Below are 21,026 nucleotides of genomic sequence, written 5' to 3'. Positions count from 1 at the left end.
CTGCAGTCCTTTAGCTCACGTAGCAGACAAGACCTGCTTTATGAGGTGCTACAAACCCATGGCAGGATGAGACAGATGGGTATACAGATAACATTTACTTGGGTCCCAGCCCATGTGGGGGTGGAGGGGAATGAGGCAGTTGATGTACTGGCTAAACAAGCACTTAGTAGTGGGGACGTTGATGTAGTTTCAATGAGCAAGGCAGAGGCAAAAAGCCTGATATGGACAGTGATGGTTCAGAAACGGCAGAAGCAGTGGAATAGAGATACTAAGGGCAGGCATTTATTTCAAGTACAGAGGAAAGTCGGCGAGGGGAGGACGGCAGGAAGAGACAGAAGTGAGGAGTCTATTTTTACAAGATTAAGGGTGGGACACTAGCTATTTGAATAAGACTTTAAATGTGATAGGAAAGCATTCAACAGGAAAGTGTGAATATTGCCAGGAAATGGAGACAGTGGAGTAGGTAGCCTTTACACAAAATAGATGTTGTGTTGGCAGCTGCAGAGAAGTGCTTGGGGGTACGATATTTCACTTCAGAAGAGTTACAGGGTGTGTTGAGTGGTGGCGGTTCTAGACCATTTCAACTGGGGGGGCCAAGCTGGGGCCAGTTGTACTGTTAGAGGGGCCAGTTACATTAGACGTTATTGTTCTCATATCGTTTTCTTCACTGCATTGCAGGCATTAGCAGGCAAAATACCATGTTCATAATCATTCAACAATTTATTTGCATTTTCTGTCTTAATAACGGATGTAAAAAAAGAACGATAGCAAAAAATAAATATATTTTTATTATATTTTTTATTTTTCCCGGTTCCCCTTTCCTATTTCTGTATCACAAAGGGTAATGGATCAATACTATAATTCAGTAGGGGGCGATAATGCAACATATTGGATTCCCACCGCCATTAACGTTAATCGAAGAAGAAGACAGGCTGCTGTGGTGTTTCTTGTGTTCATTTGGGTCAGTTGTTATTAAAATCTTTGATTGCAGTGTTTTGTTATTGGAGAAGGACAACAGCATGGGGGAAGCCGAGCTTGTTCCAGCTGACGGTAAACAAGCAGAGTCGGGCATCAGTACCATCGAGGACTCGGTCGTATGGAGTCAAGAAGTCGAGGTGTGCCTGTTCCATGCAATGCTAGGTCACAAACCCGTAGGTAAGAATATAACGTTAGCTAGCTAGCTAACGAGCTAGCGTGTAGGCCTGAAAAATCCCCGGGCTGTAGTGGAGACCCGACGCGGAGGACGAAAGCCTGCCACCCATAACAAGTTAGCTAGCCAGCTATTCATATATATATATATATATGTCAGACAATTACACATATTAATGAACTCACACAGTTGTTGATTGTTTTAAAGGATGGGTATAATTTGTGTAATGTTCCAACGGGAATCTGTTCCCAAAAAAACGTCGTAAGTAACAATGTTGCCAACAGACAAAGCATACAAAGTTGTATAGCGGCAGAATAAGATACCGGGGTTGGGCTATTTCATAAAGTTTTTCCTCTCACCACGTTTATTCCCGAAAAATGTATTTTCCCTCTGGAGAAACATTACGAATAAACTATGTGGTGAGTTGATGTCTATTCGGCAGATAGTTAACTTGGTGAATCGATCATGCTACTTTGTTTGAACGTTACACAAATTATACCAACCTCAATTTTAACTTGTTAAACGTTAGCTAACTAGTCAAACGTTGCATGTTTCTGTCTTTAAAGTGTTGGCCAAAATGTATTCAAGGAGGTGACTAGTTAGCTTGTTACTGAGCTGACATCAATCTGAAAATCCTAACACAAACAGCTTCCTGTGACAAATTCAAGTGTATGTCTTTATTTTATTTTATTTTCTTCATGCTGTTAACTACTGTAGTATCAAATTGTATTAGTCACGTACACAGTTTACTGCAGGTTTAAAAGGTGAAGTGAAATCTTTGCTAACTCCATCAACATCGCGGTAGAATAATCAGAGTCAAATAAAAAAGAAGCATTTAATAGAAGTAGTATCCATGGTAATAGTATCCATGGTAATATTATAGTAAATAAACCAGCTAGCTTGCTACCCTATATTTACTTTTGTGCACATAAAGTTCGCTAATAATGCAGCATCATTATCAGTTGTCAGATTGTCATCCTAAATCAAATCAAAATGTATTTATCACTTGCGCCGAATACCGTGAAATGCTTAGTTTACAAGCCCTTAACCAACAGTGCAGTTGAGTAAAGAAAATATTTACCAGAAACTAAAGTAGAATAAAAAGTAACACAATAACATAACAATAAGGAGGCTATATACAGGGGGGTGCTGGTACAGAGTCGATGTGGAGGCTATATACAGGGGATACCGGTACATAGTCAATGTGGAGGCTATATACAGGGGGTACCGGTACAGAGTCAATGTGGAGGCTATATACAGGGGGTACTGGTACAGAGTCAATGTGGAGGCTATATACAGGGGGTACCGGTACAGAGTCAATGTGGAGGCTATATACAGGGGGGTGCTGGTACAGAGTCAATGTGGAGGCTATATACAGGGGGGTACCGGTACAGAGTCAATGTGGAGGCTATATACAGGGGGGTACCAGTACAGAGTCAATGTGGAGGCTATATACAGGGGGTGCCGGTACAGAGTCAATGTGGAGGCTATATACAGGGGGTACCGGTACAGAGTCAATGTGGAGGCTATATACAGGGGGTACCGGTACAGAGTCAATGTGGAGGCTATATACAGGGGGTACCGGTACAGAGTCAATGTGGAGGCTATATACAGGGGGTACCGGTACAGAGTCAATGTGGAGGCTATATACAGGGGGGTGCTGGTACAGAGTCAATGTGGAGGCTATATACAGGGGGTGCCGGTACAGAGTCAATGTGGAGGCTATATACAGGGGGTACCGGTACAGAGTCAATGTGGAGGCTATATACAGGGGGGTGCTGGTACAGAGTCAATGTGGAGGCTATATACAGGGGGTACCGATACAGAGTCAGTGTGGAGGCTATATACAGGGGGTACCGGTACAGAGTCAATGTGGAGGCTATATACAGGGGGTACCGGTACAGAGTCAGTGTGGAGGCTATATACAGGGGGTACCGGTACAGAGTCAATGTGGAGGCTATATACAGGGGGTACCGGTACAGAGTCAATGTGGAGGCTATATACAGGGGGTACCGGTACAGAGTCAATGTGGAGGCTATATACAGGGGGTACCGGTACAGAGTCAGTGTGCGGGGGTACAGGTTAAAGGTAATTTGTACATGTAGGTAGGGGTGACGTGACTATGGATAGATAATAAACAGCGAGTAGCAGCAGTGTACAAAACAAATGGAGGGAGTGGGGGTAGAAGCTGTTAAGGAGCATTTTGGTCCTAGACTTGGCGCTCCGATACCGCTTGCTGTGCGGTAGCAGAGAGAACAGTCTGTGACTTGGGTGACTGGAGTCTTTGACAAATGTTATTTTGTATTTAATTTTTTTCCTCCCACTTTTTGAAGACGTAGCTTTACACACTTATTTTCTCTGCAGGGGTAAATCGCCACTTTCACATGATCTGCATCCGGGATAAATTCAGTCAGAATATTGGGAGGCAAGTGTCATCAAAGGTAATCTGGGACCACCTGGGAACTATGTACGACATGTTGGCCTTGGTGAGTAGAGCATCTTAATCTTTCTCTGGCCGTTTGAAATAGAATGTTATACATTCAGTCAGCCGCCATCTTTCCTCTGTAATTTAACACTGAATACTGTCACACATTCTGTCCACTGCAGCATGAGTCAGAAATATTGCCATTTCCCAACTCAGAGAAGAGCTTCAATCTTCCAGAGGAGATGATTCAAGAAGTAAAAGAAGGTAAACCCTCTCTCTTCAGAATCCACCATACTTACAAAAATGCTGAGCTACTACTAGAAAGTCCATATTTGGCTTGAGGACGGAAATTAGCTGCTAGCTAAATTTGGTACAACGCTTTTCTCAAGTTTACTGAGACATTCGTTTTTTTTGTACATTGTCCCTGTTCAAATAAACGTAATTAATATAAATGTATACATCTCTCTTCCACCCGACTGTACATAAAATGTATGCACACATGACTATAAGACGCTGTTAGACTGCTAAATGGCATATTATTATATTATTCCTGCCCTGAACAGGTAAACTGGTGTCTGAGGACGACATGAAAGACGAGTTGAAAGAAGAACGAGACTCCCCAGCCACGCATGAAGAAGGTTCTCTCCCTCATTCAATTACATTAGCTGTATTTCACCTCGTGCCCCTCCTCCTCTTTCTATCTGATGTGAGCCTTATTTGGACTACATCCGTACATATCTTCTCCTCTCTGGCACACAAAGCGGCATCCCTAACTCTGGTCATTTGGCTGGTTTTAAAGGTCTGAGTCCCTGTATGGCTGCTGGCCAGGATTTTGAGAGGTATGGACAGAAGAACTCGTTTGCTCTGTTCCAAAACTCCAGCTTGACCTCGGTATAGAACAGATCAGAACCATCAGAACCAGAGGTTCTTTAGAGCGACCGCCTGCCTAGTGCATAGAACATGTGCGTCTGTCTTTATTTCAGTTTCTCTTTTTCTCTCCTTTTAACTACGGTTTGAGAACATTTTCAAGCATGGCATGTCAATTTTTTAAATTTATAATTCTATATTGTTTTGATGGAGTTTTATGACTTAAAAGATATAAAGAAGATATAATGGCAAGCTTCAAATGGGCGGTGATCTTGAAAAGGCTTTTCCGCTCTTCTGCCATTCCTTTCTTTATACAATTTGAATGTCATTTGTCTGTTGAACTCAGCTCTGGTCCTCTGTATCCTCCCATGTGACTCTGCTCTAAGGTACATGATATTCCCATTGGATGAACACAGCAAACACTAGCCTATCGCCGGACACTAGAATAACAACTGGCTTAATTTGAGTCGATCATACCCTACAAAGTCACAGTCACTGTAGCAGCAGTCACTTACTGTTTTCTTCACTGATCTGAGAGAACAGTCACTGCTGCCTCCTTCACTCATCTGAGAGAGCAGTCACTGCTGCCGCCTTCACTCATCTGAGAGAGCAGTCACTGCTGCCGCCTTCACTCATCTGAGAGAGCAGTCACTGCTGCCTCCTTCACTCATCTGAGAGAGCAGTCACTGCTGCCTCCTTCACTCATCTGAGAGAGCAGTCACTGCTGCCTCCTTCACTCATCTGAGAGAGCAGTCACTGCTGCCTCCTTCACTCATCTGAGAGAGCAGTCACTGCTGCCTCCTTCACTCATCTGAGAGAGCAGTCACTGCTGCCTCCTTCACTCATCTGAGAGAGCAGTCACTGCTGCCTCCTTCACTCATCTGAGAGAGCAGTCACTGCTGCCTCCTTCACTCATCTGAGAGAGGATCTAAAGCATTTGGTTTCACAGGTCGACTTTCAGAACTTGGAGTGAGTGATGCAGAATCTTTTGAACCTTCAATCATTTCCAAAACCCCTCTCCCTTTACCTGACAACTAAATCTTTTCTTTCTCTCCTCCTCTCTCTCAGGCAGCAACTCCTCGGTGAAGATGACAGAGAGGGCCGTCAGCAAAGACAAGGAGAGAGAGAGAGACAGAGAGAAGGGTTCCACTGAGGGTGGCCCGGGGAAGGAGGCAGCAGACAAGAGGAAGAGGAACCGTGCCACTGAGAAGGTGCTCAACTCCAGCAGCAACCCCTCCAGCCCCGGTGGAGCCAAACGGAGAAGGACGTAGGCCAAGCCACCAGGAGGCGCCCTCAAGATATCAGCCACTGCAGAGAGCAGGAGACCTCAGGGGGAGGAGGAGAGACCTGGACTGGAGAGACTCATCTGTGAAGCCTGGAAGCAAGAGGGAGGAAGGGGGAGAGACCTGGGACTGGAGAGACTCATCTGTGAAGCCTTGAGGGAAACGGGAGGGAGGGGGGGAGAGTGGCGTTTGAGTCAGACAATAGAGAAGCTATTTGGACAATGCAGAATTTGTGCACAGGTATCCAGGAGACGAAATGAAGAACTTTCAGCCCCACAGAAGCTGCAATTTTAGACTAATGTTATGTTCTCAGAACATCTAGAAAGATGTAGCACACAATCTCTGAAAACAACACCGCAATAGCAATGTGATGACAAAACTGAATCGTATTGGTCATGATTATCAATATACTGTCACAGCAGCGGAGGTTTTTGGACAGTCCCCTCCCTCCAGTCCTCAGCTCTGGATGAGAGGCCAGCAGCCATGTTTGGTAATATTGACACAGTTCAATCAGACACATCAATGAATCGGCTCTGACATCAGAATAAGTGTAATGGTTCTAGTGCTTGTGTTTAGGCTTGTGTTATTGTGAAGTTATCCTGTTTGGCTTTGAGAAATGCAGGACTACTAAATCACAGCAATACACTTACTGGCTGGACGCTTGCGCTAATTGTCTTTTTTGTTGTTGTGTGTTCTGATTTGTTACAAGTGGTTGTAAACACATGCATAGAGCGTAGCGTACCTCGTCCATCTCTTCCAGTAACTGCCAACCAGATTGTTATTGTACCTCATCTGTATAAAATGTAGTTGTCATTTGTGCAAAATGTCAGTCATTGTCCCTTTTTTTCTACAGTCATAGTCTTATGTATTTTGTCCTTGGGGATTATTGAATGTGCATGTTTTGGTAATTGCTAAAAAGTATTTTTTTGTCCGTGTCAAAGGACAGACTTTTCCAAGTATGTGTAGCTGTAGTCTCCATCCATTTGAGATACCTTTTTTATTCTCTATTTATTGGACATGTAACATTTTTAAGGCCTAAGTCCCATTAAATTAGTTTTGACGAAGTTTGTGACTGGCTCATTAATTCAACAAACAGTGTATTCTAATGGAGTGTGATGATTTGCAGCATTTGTTCATTAAAATCCCGTGGGGCTGAACTTCCCGGTTCCTACTTGGGAGGCAATTACTAAGCAACATGTCTGTGTTTGTATTAAGCCGGTATCTCAGAGTGATATGTCAGTGACTATGTACTCTGGTGACACATACATCTTTGATACCCAATCACCTTGCAGCAGAACTTCTAAGTAGCTTTGTCAGTCGTCCAGTTGATTGTTGGGACTCTAACTGCAGCGCTCCATACCAGTGTAATTAGTTGATACTAATTCAATTCTTATGACTGATAAGGATTACTTTACTAACACTGTTTTTGAGTTACTTCTCAGTATGATATCTGGGATCAGCCCATCTCTTTCCATTCTTGCTGGCCGGTTCCCCGTCTAATTGCTTCACACACACCACACACACTCGAAGCTGCTGCAGACAAGTGCCTCACTGCAGGCTGTGCCTTTCCCTCCATCCTACTGCACCCAAAGGAGGGGGTGCCGACATCGAGCCAGCAGCGTAGCCCGATTCCGCTACAGGTAAGAGGCCGTACAATATGGGTATACCTGCCTTTCAGGGCTCAGTGTTGAGCTGTGTATTGAGAGCTGCCATGTCTTCTCTTGTGTTTTCATTTGCATAAAGACGAGCATAACAGTTGGAATGTCTAGGTGAAATGCTCAAATGTCTTCTTCCAATAAGACTACAACATGCACATTATGATGTCTGATATTGTGCAGTGGTGTTTTATAAAATAAATACTTAATTGCTTTTGATGACAGTTCCAGCCTTAAGATCATCTGAGGCCACTGACACATGAGCCTGTTTACCATCTTGCATGATTTCTTAACCTCACCACGTCCTGATATGACCTACTGCACAGCCGAATGAGGTTTAGGAGCACTGCGCTATCCATTGAATATGAAAGACATCACCAAAATCTGTTTTAATGCTACGTAAAATATGTCAGAGCCTGATTGATATGTGGTAACTTCGGTATTTAAGAACACAAGCTGTTTTACTAGTAGTTTGTGAGATCTCAGTGAATAAATCTATACCTTGATTAAACATTTTGTAACATTTTAAATGCTCAGTGTAGCAATAAACTGTAGCCAGGGGATAGACTGTAGCCAGGGGATAGACTGTAGCCAGGGGATAGACTGTAGCCAGGGGATAGACTGTAGCAAGGATAGACTGTAGCCAGGATAGACTGTAGTCAGGGGATAGACTGTAGTCAGGGGATAGACTGTAGCCAGGGAATAGACTGTAGCCAGGGAATAAACTGTAGCCAGGGAATAGACTGTAATCGGAATAGACTGTAGTCAGGGAATAGACTGTAGCCAGGGGATAGACTGTAGCCAGGGGATAGACTGTAGCCAGGGGATAGACTGTAGCCAGGGGATAGATTGTAGCCAGGGGATAGACTGTAGCCAGGGAATAAACTGTAGCCAGGGGATAGACTGTAGCCAGGGGATAGACTGTAGCCAGGGAATAAACTGTAGCCAGGGAATAGACTGTAGCCAGGGGATAGACTGTAGTCAGGGAATAGACTGTAGCCAGGGAATCGACTGTAATCGGGATAGACTGTAGCCAGGGGATAGACTGTAGCCAGGGAATAGACTGTAGCCAGGGGATAGACTGTAGTCAGGAATAAACTGTAGTCAGGGGATAGACTGTAGCCAGGGAATAAACTGTAGCCAGGGAATAGACTGTAATCGGAATAGACTGTTGTCAGGGAATAGACTGTAGTCAGGGGATAGACTGTAGTCAGGGGATAGACTGTAGTCAGGGGATAGACTGTAGCCAGGTAATAGACTAGTCAGGGGATAGACTGTAGCCAAGGGATAGACTGTAGCCAGGGGATAGACTGTAGTCAGGGGATAGACTGTAGTCAGGGAATAGACTGTAGCCAGGAAATAGACTAGTCAGGGGATAGACTGTAGCCAGGGGATAGACTGTAGCCAGGGGATAGACTGTAGTCAGGGGATAGACTGTAGCCAGGGGATAGACTGTAGCCAGGGGATAGACTGTAGCCAGGGGATAGACTGTAGTCAGGGGATAGACTGTAGTCAGGGGATAGACTGTAATCAGGGGATAGACTGTAGCCAGGGGATAGACTGTAGCCAGGGGATAGACTGTAGCCAGGGGATAGACTGTAGCCAGGGGATAGACTGTAGCCAGGGGATAGACTGTAGCCAGGGGATAGACTGTAGCCAGGGGATAGACTGTAACCAGGGAATAGACTGTAGCCAGGGGATAGACTGTAGCCAGGGAATAGACTGTAGTCAGGGGATAGACTGTAGCCAGGGGATAGACTGTAGCCAGGGGATAGACTGTAACCAGGGGATAGACTGTAGCCAGGGGATAGACTGTAGCCAGGGGATAGACTGTAGCCAGGGGATAGACTGTAGCCAGGGGGTAGACTGTAGCCAGGGGATAGACTGTAGCCAGGGGATAGACTGTAGCCAGGGAATAGACTGTAGCCAGGGGATAGACTGTAGCCAGGGGATAGACTGTAGCCAGGGAATAGACTTTAGCCAGGGGATAGACTGTAGTCAGGGAATAGACTGTAGCCAGGGGATAGACTGTAGTCAGGGGATAGACTGTAGTCAGGGAATAGACTGTAGCCAGGGAATAGACTAGTCAGGGGATAGACTGTAGCCAGGGGGTAGACTGTAGCCAGGGGATAGACTGTAGCCAGGGGATAGACTGTAGCCAGGGAATAAACTGTAGCCAGGGGATAGACTGTAGCCAGGGAATAGACTGTAGTCAGGGGATAGACTGTAGCCAGGGGATAGACTGTAGCCAGGGAATAGACTGTAGTCAGGGAATAGACTGTAGCCAGGGAATCGACTGTAATCGGGATAGACTGTAGCCAGGGGATAGACTGTAGCCAGGGGATAGACTGTAGCCAGGGAATAAACTGTAGCCAGTGAATAGACTGTAGCCAGGAGATAGACTGTAGTCAGGGAATAGACTGTAGTCAGGGAATAGACTGTAGCCAGGGAATCGACTGTAATCGGGATAGACTGTAGCCAGGGGATAGACTGTAGACAGGGGATAGACTGTAGCCAGGGAATAGACTGTAGCCAGGGGATAGACTGTAGTCAGGGGATAGACTGTAGTCAGGGGATAGACTGTAGCCAGGGAATAGACTGTAGCCAGGGAATAGACTGTAGCCAGGGGATAGACTGTAGCCAGGGAATAGACTGTAGCCAGGGAATAGACTGTAGCCAGGGAATAGACTGTAGCCAGGGAATAGACTAGTCAGGGGATAGACTGTAGCCAGGGAATAGACTGTAGCCAGGGAATAGACTAGTCAGGGGATAGACTGTAGCCAGGGGATAGACTGTAGCCAGGGAATAGACTGTAGCCAGGGAATCGACTGTAGTCAGGGGATAGACTGTAGCCAGGGGATAGACTGTAATCAGGATAGACTGTAGTCAGGGGATAGACTGTAGCCAGGGATAGACTGTAGTCGGGATAGACTGTAGCCAGGGGATAGACTGTAGCCAGGAGATAGACTGTAGTCAGGAATAAACTGTAGTCAGGGAATCGACTAGCCAGGGGATAGACTGTAATCGGGATAGACTGTAGCCAGGGGATAGACTGTAGTCAGGGGATAGACTGTAGCCAGGAGATAGACTGTAGTCAGGAATAAACTGTAGTCAGGGGATAGACTGTGGTCAGGGAATAGACTGTAGCCAGGGGATAGACTGTAGTCAGGGAATCGACTAGCCAGGGGATAGACTGTAGCCAGGGGATAGACTGTAGCCAGGGAATAGACTGTAGCCAGGGAATAGACTGTAGTCAGAAGATAGACTGTAGTCAGGGGATAGACTGTAGTCAGGGAATCGACTAGCCAGGGGATAGACTGTAGCCAGGGGATAGACTGTAGCCAGGGGATAGACTGTAGCCAGGGGATAGACTGTAGTCAGGGAATCGACTAGCCAGGGGATAGACTGTAATCGGGATAGACTGTAGTCAGGGGATAGACTGTAGCCAGGAGATAGACTGTCATAAATCCTTTCTCTCTAATAACTGAGGCGTTTCTCATTCTAACTGTTAATATACAGTATCTTTACCTTATCTCTCTGCACTAGATGGGAAGAGGCTCCTTCAAGTATGCATGGGTGCTGGACAAGCTGAAGACAGAGAGGGAGCGGGGCATCACCATAGAGACATATCCTTGTGGACGCCCCAGGGCACAGAAACGTAATCAACAACATGATCACGGGGACCTCCCAGGTAAGTAGTGACATCTCAGGTAAGGAGGATGAAACCTTCACCTAAATGTTACCATTCCTCAACGTAACCTGTCATCGAAACCTTAATTGTTAACCATTACAACAAGCAACGCAAACCATCACAGTATTCCCACTGATGAACGGTCCAGAAATGTAGCCATTCCTGCTGTGTTGTGTTGTACAGGCGGACTGTGCCATGCTGATCGTGGCAGCTGGAGTGAGAGAGTTTGAGGCAGGCATCTCCAAGAACGGTCAGATGAGGGAGCATGCCCTCCTGGCCTACACCCTGGGGGTCCAGTAACTCATTGTAGGGGTCAACAAGATGGCCTACAGTGAGAAGAGCTATGATGAGATGGTGGTGGTTGTCAGAGCCTACATCGTGAAGATCGGTTACAACCCCAACGCTGTGCCCTGTTGGCATGGGGACGACATGCTGGAGCCCTCCCCCAACGTGAGTATCTTCTTTTGGCCTGAATAACATCACATTGTTTAGCATTCAAAATAGATGTGTTCTTTCTCAAAGCTTTAGTGCCACGATGCCCCCTGGACACTGTGTAGTTCCTCAACTCTCCACCAGATGTCCTCTTGTCCATATAAAATGCATTATTTACCTGTTGCTCAATCAACTGACGCACAAATTCAGCACCCAGATGTCCATGTTGTTACTGTGTCCAGATGCCCTTGGTTCAAAGGCTGGAAGCTGGACAGACGGGAGCACCATGCCAACAGGCTGAGTATGCTAGAGGCTCTGGATACCGACGGCCCACAGACAAACCCTCACTTGCCCACGCAGGACATCTAAAAGATAAGAGGTAGGGGTACTACTCTAACACTAAACAAGAGTAATATTCTCACAAACAACATAAACAGCACAGAGAACTAAAACCTGATGTAACATATTGCCTTATTACTTCAGAAGAGAGTGATGACTAGAAGTCTCTCTTGTTTCCCAGGAATTGGAATGCCACCGGTGGGGTCAAGTGGAGAGTGGTGTCCTCAGGACCCAAGAGACCGCTGGGTTCACAGCTCAGGTCAGGGTCAAAGGTCATTCCTCTGGACATCTCAGACAGATACTGTACTAAAGCCTGGTAGAGGTTCTTCATTTACATATTTATTTTCTCTCTCTCTTTTCTGTCTCTGTCTGTCTGTCTGTCTGTGTGTGTGTGTGTGTGTGTGTGTGTGTGTGTGTGTGTGTGTGTGTGTGTGTGTGTGTGTGTGTGTGTGTGTGTGTGTGTGTGTGTGTGTGTGTGTGTGTGTGTCAGGTGATTATCCTGAACCACCCTGGTAAGATCATTGCAGGCTACTCCCCGGCCACTGACTCCCACATCGCCTATAGGTTCACTAAGCTCACAGTGAAGATAGACCCCCGCACGGGGAAGAAGCTGGAAGTCAACCCCAATTTCCTGAAGTCTGGGGACGCTGCCATTGTAGAGATGGTTCCTGGGAAGCCCACGTGGGTATGGAGCTTCTCCAAATACCCTCCACTGGGAGAGTATTTACACCTGGTAACCCTCACTAACATCTAGTGGTCCTCTGTAGCTCAGTTGGTTGAGCATGGCGCTTAAAACACCAGGATAGTGGGACCACTCATTTATATAATATGTGCACGGATGACTGTAAGTCACGTTTGGATAAAAGCGTCTGCTAAATGGGATTTATTATGATATAGTTATATTTACCTCACTCTTCAAGACTTGCCTGGCTAGCTGCCCTCTGATTCCTTCACGTCCATCTGCGGCCCATGTGTGGTCAATTCATTGGCTATAATCAAATCCCAGGGACTGACGTACTTGTAAGAATCACCCTTTTGTGTGTGAAGTCTTCCACATCTTGCTCTAGTTCCATAAGGGTGGCTGTCTTGGTTACTCACAAACAGACAAGTCACTAAGCTGAAGCCCCCCTTGGACAGACATCTGGTTCTTCTGAAACACTCTCTCTCTCTCTCTGATGATGGTGAGGTTTTTAACATGGATGCACTATTTACCCATTACACAGTCCAGGGAGAGGCTTTGTTGATTTCTCTAGACCTGATTTTGATTGGGAATATTTGTCAGAGGTTCTGTGTGCAATCAATGGAGGAAATAATTGCATGTGTTTTTGAAGCGTGAAATCCTCTGTGACACCACTAGGCCCTGGCCTCCCATGTGTGCTGGGCCCAGAATGGCGGAGTGAGGGAGTATTGTTTGTGAGTGGTACCCAGGTACAGGCAGCATTTTCCATGGCTACGTTTCAACAGGCCTGCTTAGTATCAGAGAACTCATGCAAGACGAACAGAATACTGAAACAACATTAAATACTAAGAATGAGGAGCCAATAGAATCCTTGTGAGATGTTAAACAACAATATGAAACACTGTTTCACTGTGTGTGCCTGCATGGAAGCACCAGCTGTTCCGGAAGACTGTGTTTGGCCCTGTCCGGGGGTATCATCGGATGGGGCCACAGTGTCTTCTGATCCCTCCTGTCTCAGCCTCCAGTATTTATGCTGCAGTAGTTTATGTGCCGGGGGGCTAGGGTCAGTCTGTTTCATCTGGAGTATTCTCTTGTCTTATCCGGTGTCCTGTGTGAATTTAAATATGCTCTCTCTAATTCTCTCTTTCTCTCTTTCTTTCTTTCTTTCTTTCTTTCTTTCTCTCGGAGGACCTGAGCCCTAGGACCATGCCTTGGGACTACCTGGCATGATGACTCCTTGCTGTCCCCAGTCCACCTGGCCATGCTGCTGCTCCAGTTTCAACAGTTCTGCCTGCGGCTACGGAACCCTGACCTGTTCACCGGACGTGCTTGTTGCACCCTCGACAACTACAATGATTATTATTATTTGACCATGCTGGTCATTTATGAACATTTTAACTTCTTGACCATGTTCTGTTATAATATCCACCCGGCACAGCCAGAAGAGGACTGGCCACCCCTCATAGCCTGGTTCCTCTCTAGGTTTCTTCCTAGGTTTTTGGCCTTTCTAGGGAGTTTTTCCTAGGGAGTTTTTCCTAGCCACCGTGCCTCTTTCACATGCATTGCTTGCTGTTTGGGGTTTTAGGCTGGGTTTCTGTACAGCACTTTGAGATTTCAGCTGATATACGAAGGGCTATATAAATACATTTGATTTGATTTGATTTGTGTGAACACGCTCTCTGTAGCCGATGTGAGTAAGACCTGTAAACAGGTCAACATTCACAAGGCCTCAGGGCCAGACGGATTACCAGGACGTTTACTCAGAGCATGCGCAGACCAACTGGCAAGTGTCTTCACTGACATATTCAACCTGTCCCTGACTGAGTCTGTAATACCAACAGACCACCATAGTCCCTGTGCCGCTACTGTATATAGCCTCGCTACTAATACCTATTTTTTACTTAAAAATTGCACTGTTGGTTAGGGCCTGTAAGTAAGCATTTCACTGTAAGGTAACCTGTTGTATTCAGTGCACATGACAAATAAACTTTGATTTGATTTGCCCAAGAACACTAATGTAACCTGCCTAAATAACTACCGACCCGTATCACTCACGTCTGTAGCCATGAAGTGCTTTGAAAGGCTGGTCATGGCTCACATCAACACCATTATCCCAGAAAACCTAGACCCACTCCAATTTGCATACCGCCTCAACAGATCCACAAATGATGCAATCTCTATTGCTCTCCACACTGCCCTTTCCCACCTGGACAAAAGGAACACCTATGTGAGAATGCTATTCATTGACTACAGCTCAGCATTCAACACCATAGTAACCTCAAAGCTCATTCCTAAGCTAAGGACCCTGGGACTAAACACCTCCATCTGCAACTGGATCCTGGAATTCCTGACGGGCCACCCCCAGGTGGTAAGTGTAGGTAACAACACATCCGCAACGCTGATCCTCGACGCTGGGACCCCTCAGGGGTGCGTGCTCAGTCCCCTCCTGTACTCCCTGTTCACTCATGACTGCATGGCCAGGCACAACTCCAAAACCATCATTAAGCTTGCCGATGACACAGCAGTGGAAGGCCTGATCACCGACAACGATGAGACAGGCTATAGGGAGGAGGTCAGAGACCTGGTCGTGTGGTGCCAGGACAACAACCTCTTCCTTAACGTGATCAAGACAAAGGAAATGATTGTGGACAACAGGAAAATGAGGACAGAGCATGCCCCCATTCTCATTGACGGGGCTGTAGTGGAACAGGTTGAGAGCTTCAAGTTCCTTGGTGTCCACATCACCAACAAACTATCATGGTCCAAACACACTAAGACAGTCATGAAGAGGGCACGACAAAGCCTATCCCCCTCAGGAGTCTGAAAAGATTTGGCATGGGTCCTCAGATCCTCAAAAGAATCTACAGCTGCACCATCGAGAGCATCCTGACTGGTTGAATCACTGCCTGGCATAGCAACTGCTCGGCATCTGACCGCAAGGCACTACAGAGGGTAACGGCCCAGTACATCTCTGGGGCCAAGCGTCCTGCCATCCAGGAACCTCTATATCAGGCGGTGTCAGGTGAAGGCCCAAAAAATTGTCAAAGACTCCAGCCACCCTAGTCATAGACTGTTCTCTCTGCCACCGCACGGCAAGCAGGGGACAAGGTCCAAAAGGCTTCTGAACAGCTTCTACCGCCAAGCCATAAGACTCCTGAACAGCTAATCAAAGGGCTACCCAGACCCCTATTTTACACTGCTGCAACTCTCAGTTTACAATCTATACATATTCACTTTAACTCTACTTACAGTTGTGGCCAAAGGTTTTGAGAATGACACAAATATTAATTTCCACAAAGTTTGCTGCTTTAGTGTCTTTAGATATTTTTGTCAGATGTTACTATGGAATACTGAAGTATAATTACAAGCACTTCATAAGTGTCAAAGGCTTTTATTGACAATTGCATGAAGTTGATGCAGAGTCAGTATTTGCAGTGTTGACCCTTCTTTTTCAAGCCCTCTGCAATCCGCCCTGGCATGCTGTCAATTAACTTCTGGGCCACATCCTGACTGATGGCAGCCCATTCTTGCATAATCAATGCTTGGAGTTTGTCAGAATTTGTGTGTTTTTGTTTGTCCAACTGCCTCTTGAGGATTGACCACAAGTTCTCAATGGGATTAAGGTCTGGGGAGTTTCCTGGCCATGGACCCAAAATATCGATGTTTTGTTCCCCGAGCCACTTAGTTATCACTTTTGCCTTATGGCAAGGTGCTCCATCATGCTGGAAAAGGCATTGTTCATCATCAAACTGTTCCTGGATGGTTGGGAGAATTTGCTCTCGGAGGATGTGTTGGTACCATTCTTTATTCATGGCCCTTGGCTGAGAAGCAACCCCACACATGAATGGTCTCAGGATGCTTTACTGTTGGCATGACACAGGACTGATGGTAGCGCTCACCTTGTCTTCTCCAGACAAGCTTTTTTCCGGATGCCCCAAACAATCGGAAAGGGGATTCATCAGAGAAAATGACTTTACCCCAGTCCTCAGCAGTCCAATCCCTGTACCTTTTGCAGAATATCAGTCTGTCCCTGATGTTTTTCCTGGAGAGAAGTGGCTTCTTTGCTGCCCTTCTTGACACCAGGCCATCCTCCAAAAGTCTTCGCCTCACTGTGCGTGCATATGCACTCACACCTGCCCGCTGCCATTCCTGAACAAGCTCTGTACTGGTGGTGCCCAGATCCCGCAGCTGAATCAACTTGCTGGACTTTCTTGGGCACCCTGAAGCCTTCTTCACAACAATTTAACCGCTCTCCTTGAAGTTCTTGATGATCTGAAAAATTGTTGATTTAGGTGCAATCTTACTGGCAGTAATATCTTTGCCAGTGTGCCTGTGTAGCCCTTTTTGTGCAAAGCAATGATGACAGCACGTGTTTCCTTGCAGGTAACCACGGTTGACAGAGGAAGAACAATGATTCCAAGCACCACCCTCCTTTTGAAGCTTCCAGTCTGTTATTTGAACTCAATCAACATGACAGAGTGATCTCCAGCCTTGTCCTCGTCAACACTCACACCGGTGTTAACGAGAGAATCACTGACATGATGTCAGCTGGTCCTTTTGTGGCAAGGCTGAAATGCAGTGGAAATGCTTTTTTGGGGATTCAGCTCATTTGCATGGCAAAGAGGGACTTTTCAATTAATTGCAATTCATTTGATCACTCTTCATAACATTCTGGAGTATATGCAAATTGCCATCATACAAACTGAGGCAGCAGCTTTGTGAAAATTAATATTTGTGTCATTCTCCAAACTTTTGGCCACGACTGTACATGTACATATTACCTCAACTTACCGGTGCCCCCGCACATTGACTCTGCACCGGTACCCCCTGTGTATAGCCTCGCTTGCTATTTTACTGCTGCTGTTTAAGTATTTGTTACTTTTATTTTCTATTTTCAATTTTTTACTTAACACTTATTTTTATTTTTTAACTTCTTAAAGCATTGTTGGTTAAGGGCTTGTAAGTAAGCATGTCACTGTAAGTTCTACACCTGTTGTATTCGGCCCATGTGAAAAATAACATTTGATTTGTTTTGATGCTGGTGTGCATACAGGTCATTATGCTGTCCGAGACAGGCGGCAGGCAGTGGCTGTTGGAGTCATCAAAAACGTGGAGAAGAAGACGGGTGGTACTGGCAAGGATCAGTGCTATCCTGGATCCTTGGGACGTCCCTACCCTAACCCTTTTAAATGTCAAATTCAATGGGGTAGCGACGTCCCTAGGATAACGGATAGCACAGACCTATTGGCAAGATCACCAAGTCAGCCCAGGTCACCAAGTCAGCCCAGACCGCTCATAACCCTTACCTAACCCTAACCGTTTTAAATGTAAACTTCAATGTGGTGTGCCCCTTAAGTCAGCCCAGATAACTCAGAAGATCAAATAAACCAAGCTGTGGTACATCCCGGTGACTGGTATCTCAATCTCCACTCTGACCTGCTTTTCTACAATACAGCCAAAACGGAAGCGTCATCATCGCCTATCCTCTGGCCATGATTATTAGGTTGACCCATTAAATAACGTTGGTTAGGTTTACCCATTAAATAACGTTGGTTAGGTTGACCCATTAAATAACTTTGGTTAGGTTTACCCATTAAATAACGTTGGTTAGGTTTACCCATTAAATAACGTTGGTTAGGTTTACCCATTAAATAACGTTGGTTAGGTTTACCCATTAAATAACGTTGGTTAGGTTTACCCATTAAATAACGTTGGTTAGGTTTACCCATTAAATAACGTTGGTTAGGTTTACCCATTAAATAACGTTGGTTAGGTTTACCCATTAAATAACGTTGGTTAGGTTTACCCATTAAATAACGTTGGTTAGGTTTACCCATTAAATAACGTTGGTTAGGTTTACCCATTAAATAACGTTGGTTAGGTTTACCCATTAAATAACGTTGGTTAGGTTTACCCATTAAATAACGTTGGTTAGGTTTACCCATTAAATAACGTTGGTTAGGTTTACCCATTAAATAACGTTGGTTAGGTTTACCCATTAAATAACGTTGGTTAGGTTTACCCATTAAATAACGTTGGTTAATAGTTTTACCCATTAAATAACGTTGGTTAGGTTTACCCATTAAATAGTCGGGACAGGAACATGTATAGTGTGTAAATGGGTAAATCTAACCAACGTTATCTTTTTCTACAGTTTACTGTCCGTTAGTCAGCACCTCTACTAAATGTTTTTGGTGTGTGTCAGCTCACGCTTTTTACCACAAACAAAGTAGTTACACACGATCTGTCAGCAACGTGTGTCAACATCTGTAAGATCCATTGTGAACTGTAGCCAACCAATCAACGACTGCATTAGACACCATAAAGTTGGACTGATCCCAATGCTTCTCTTTCCAATGTTGTTCCAGATAAATAACAAGCAGACATGGACTCTACAGGTCTTACAGGTGGGACTCTTAGCCGTACAAACAGTTCGGTGGGAAAAAGGCGATAGGCCTAGTCTATTTACTGTATGTTGACGGTGTCAGTCAGAGTAGTGCAGTGTGTTAGCGTGACCAGTAGAGAGCAGGCCTCACCAAGGTATCACCACTATTAGGTTTCACATGTTGTATTTGATGGCAGAGCCAAGTGATGTTCTTCATTTGTCTATTAAGTGACATTAGTTGTTGATTTACAAACAGCCAGAGAAAATGTATGTCCACATGCCCCTATATATTGGGACGCGTCCCCACAATCAGTCTCCCTTTATCTTCAGCGAGACTTGGACTGAAGAAGCCAGAAGAAAAGAGAGAAGACTCAGGATGAACCCGCCGTCGATCGAAGCCTCTCCGTCATCCTTGATAATGAACCTGCCGTCGATCCAAGTCTCTCCGTCGTCCTTCATAAATGAACTCGTCGTCGATCCAAGCCTCTCCGTCGTCCTTCATAATGAACCCACCGTCAATTCAAGCCTCTCCGTCGTCCTTCATAATGAACCCGCCATCGATCCAAGCCTCTCCGTCGTCCTTCATAGTGAACCAGCGGTCGATTCAAGCTACTTCGTCATCCTTCATAATGAGCATGCCTGGAGTTTTTCCACCCCCAAAAGCTTTTTTAAGAGCTCAGTGTCTCTGTTTCTCCATGTTGATGGCTGTGGAGTCACATGACCTGTGTTCCGTGTGTTTGGGATCACAGTGGCCTCACAGATTCCCCAGAACGCACCAGCTGGCCCTTCTTCCTGTAAAGGATAGGACTTATGAAATGCTTGTAATTATACTTCAGTATTCCATAGTAACATCTGACAAAAATATCTAAAGACACTGAAGCAGCAAACTTTGTGAAAATTCATATTTGTGTCATTCTCAAAACCTTTGGCCACAACTGTATACACACACCACCTCACACAATTTACCACTGATTTCACAATCATGAAAACACTCCTTCATGCCAGCCGATGAGCTCAGCCTGACACACACACACACACACACACACACACACACACACACACACACACACACACACACACACACACACACACACACACACACACACACACACACGCTCAGTGCCATCGAAGACCTAGCAGATGTTTTGGGGCATAGTTTCAATGTGCAGTTCTGAAATAACTGCACAGACAGAGAATAGAAGCTCTGCTCTCTGAGGGAGACTAGGGCCTAGATTCAATCTGGTCTGCTGAAAATAGTTAGATTGACAATTAAAGGTCATTTCCAATTGAGCTGACGTATGCATCGCTTACTGTGAATGCGGTCTGCGCGAATGGACATTTTACATTTAAAAGGTGCATGGCCCGAAAAGGGGCGATGGGATTGAATCTAGCCCCAGGATAAGGGGCAGCGGTCATCTGGTTGGACATAGCTCTCTGCCGATGTAACTGGATCTGGGCTTCAGTCAACCGAATCCTTCCCCTAACCCTAACCTTAACCCTTTAACCTAACCCTAACCTTAACCCTTGAACCTAACCCTAACCTTAACCCTTTAACCTAACCCTAACCCTAACCCTTTAACCTAACCCTAACCTTAACCCTTTAACCTAACCCTAACCTTAACCCGTTAACCTAACCTTAACTCTTGAACCTAACCCTAACCTTAACCCTTTAACCTATCCCTATCCATAACCCTTTAACCTAACCCTAACCTTAACCCTTTAACCCATCCCTATCCATAACCCTTTAACCTAACCCTAACCTTAACCCTTTAACCTATCCCTATCCTTAACCCTTTAACCTAACCCTAACCTTAACCCTTTAACCTAACCCTAACCTTAACCCTTTAACCTAACCCTAACCTTAACCCTTTAACCTATCCCTATCCTTAACCCTTTAACCTAACCCTAACCTTAACCCTTTAACCTATCCCTATCCTTAACCCTTTAACCTAACCCTAACCCTAACCTTAACCCTTTAACCTATCCCTATCCTTAACTCTTTAACCTAATCCTAACCTTAACCCTTTAACCTAACCCTAACCTTAACCCTTTAACCTAACCCTAACCTTAACCCTTTAACCCATCCCTATCCATAACCCTTTAACCTAACCCTAACCTTA

The 21,026-nt window shown here is 45.4% G+C and overlaps 1 protein-coding gene and 1 pseudogene across 1 annotated transcript; both read left to right on the top strand.

The window, feature by feature from the left end:
- Positions 1 to 901: 901 nt before the first annotated feature.
- LOC115168618 (MRG/MORF4L-binding protein) lies at positions 902 to 6,916 on the top strand. The gene is made up of 5 exons (XM_029724069.1): positions 902 to 1,155; positions 3,515 to 3,636; positions 3,758 to 3,839; positions 4,139 to 4,213; positions 5,511 to 6,916. Exons 1-5 carry the CDS (start codon positions 1,020 to 1,022, stop codon positions 5,711 to 5,713), a joined length of 618 nt encoding a protein of 205 aa, XP_029579929.1. The 5' UTR covers positions 902 to 1,019; the 3' UTR covers positions 5,714 to 6,916.
- A 4,010-nt stretch (positions 6,917 to 10,926) lies between these two features.
- LOC115168763 (elongation factor 1-alpha 2-like) lies at positions 10,927 to 19,711 on the top strand (annotated as a pseudogene).
- The last annotated feature ends 1,315 nt before the right edge of the window (positions 19,712 to 21,026 follow it).

The sequence above is a fragment of the Salmo trutta genome, chromosome 30, assembly GCF_901001165.1.
Source record: "Salmo trutta chromosome 30, fSalTru1.1, whole genome shotgun sequence".
In the NCBI taxonomy this organism is placed as follows: Eukaryota; Metazoa; Chordata; class Actinopteri; order Salmoniformes; family Salmonidae; genus Salmo; species Salmo trutta.
Note: the sequence above shows the minus strand (reverse complement) of the source record. Positions and strands in the feature narration are given on the sequence as shown.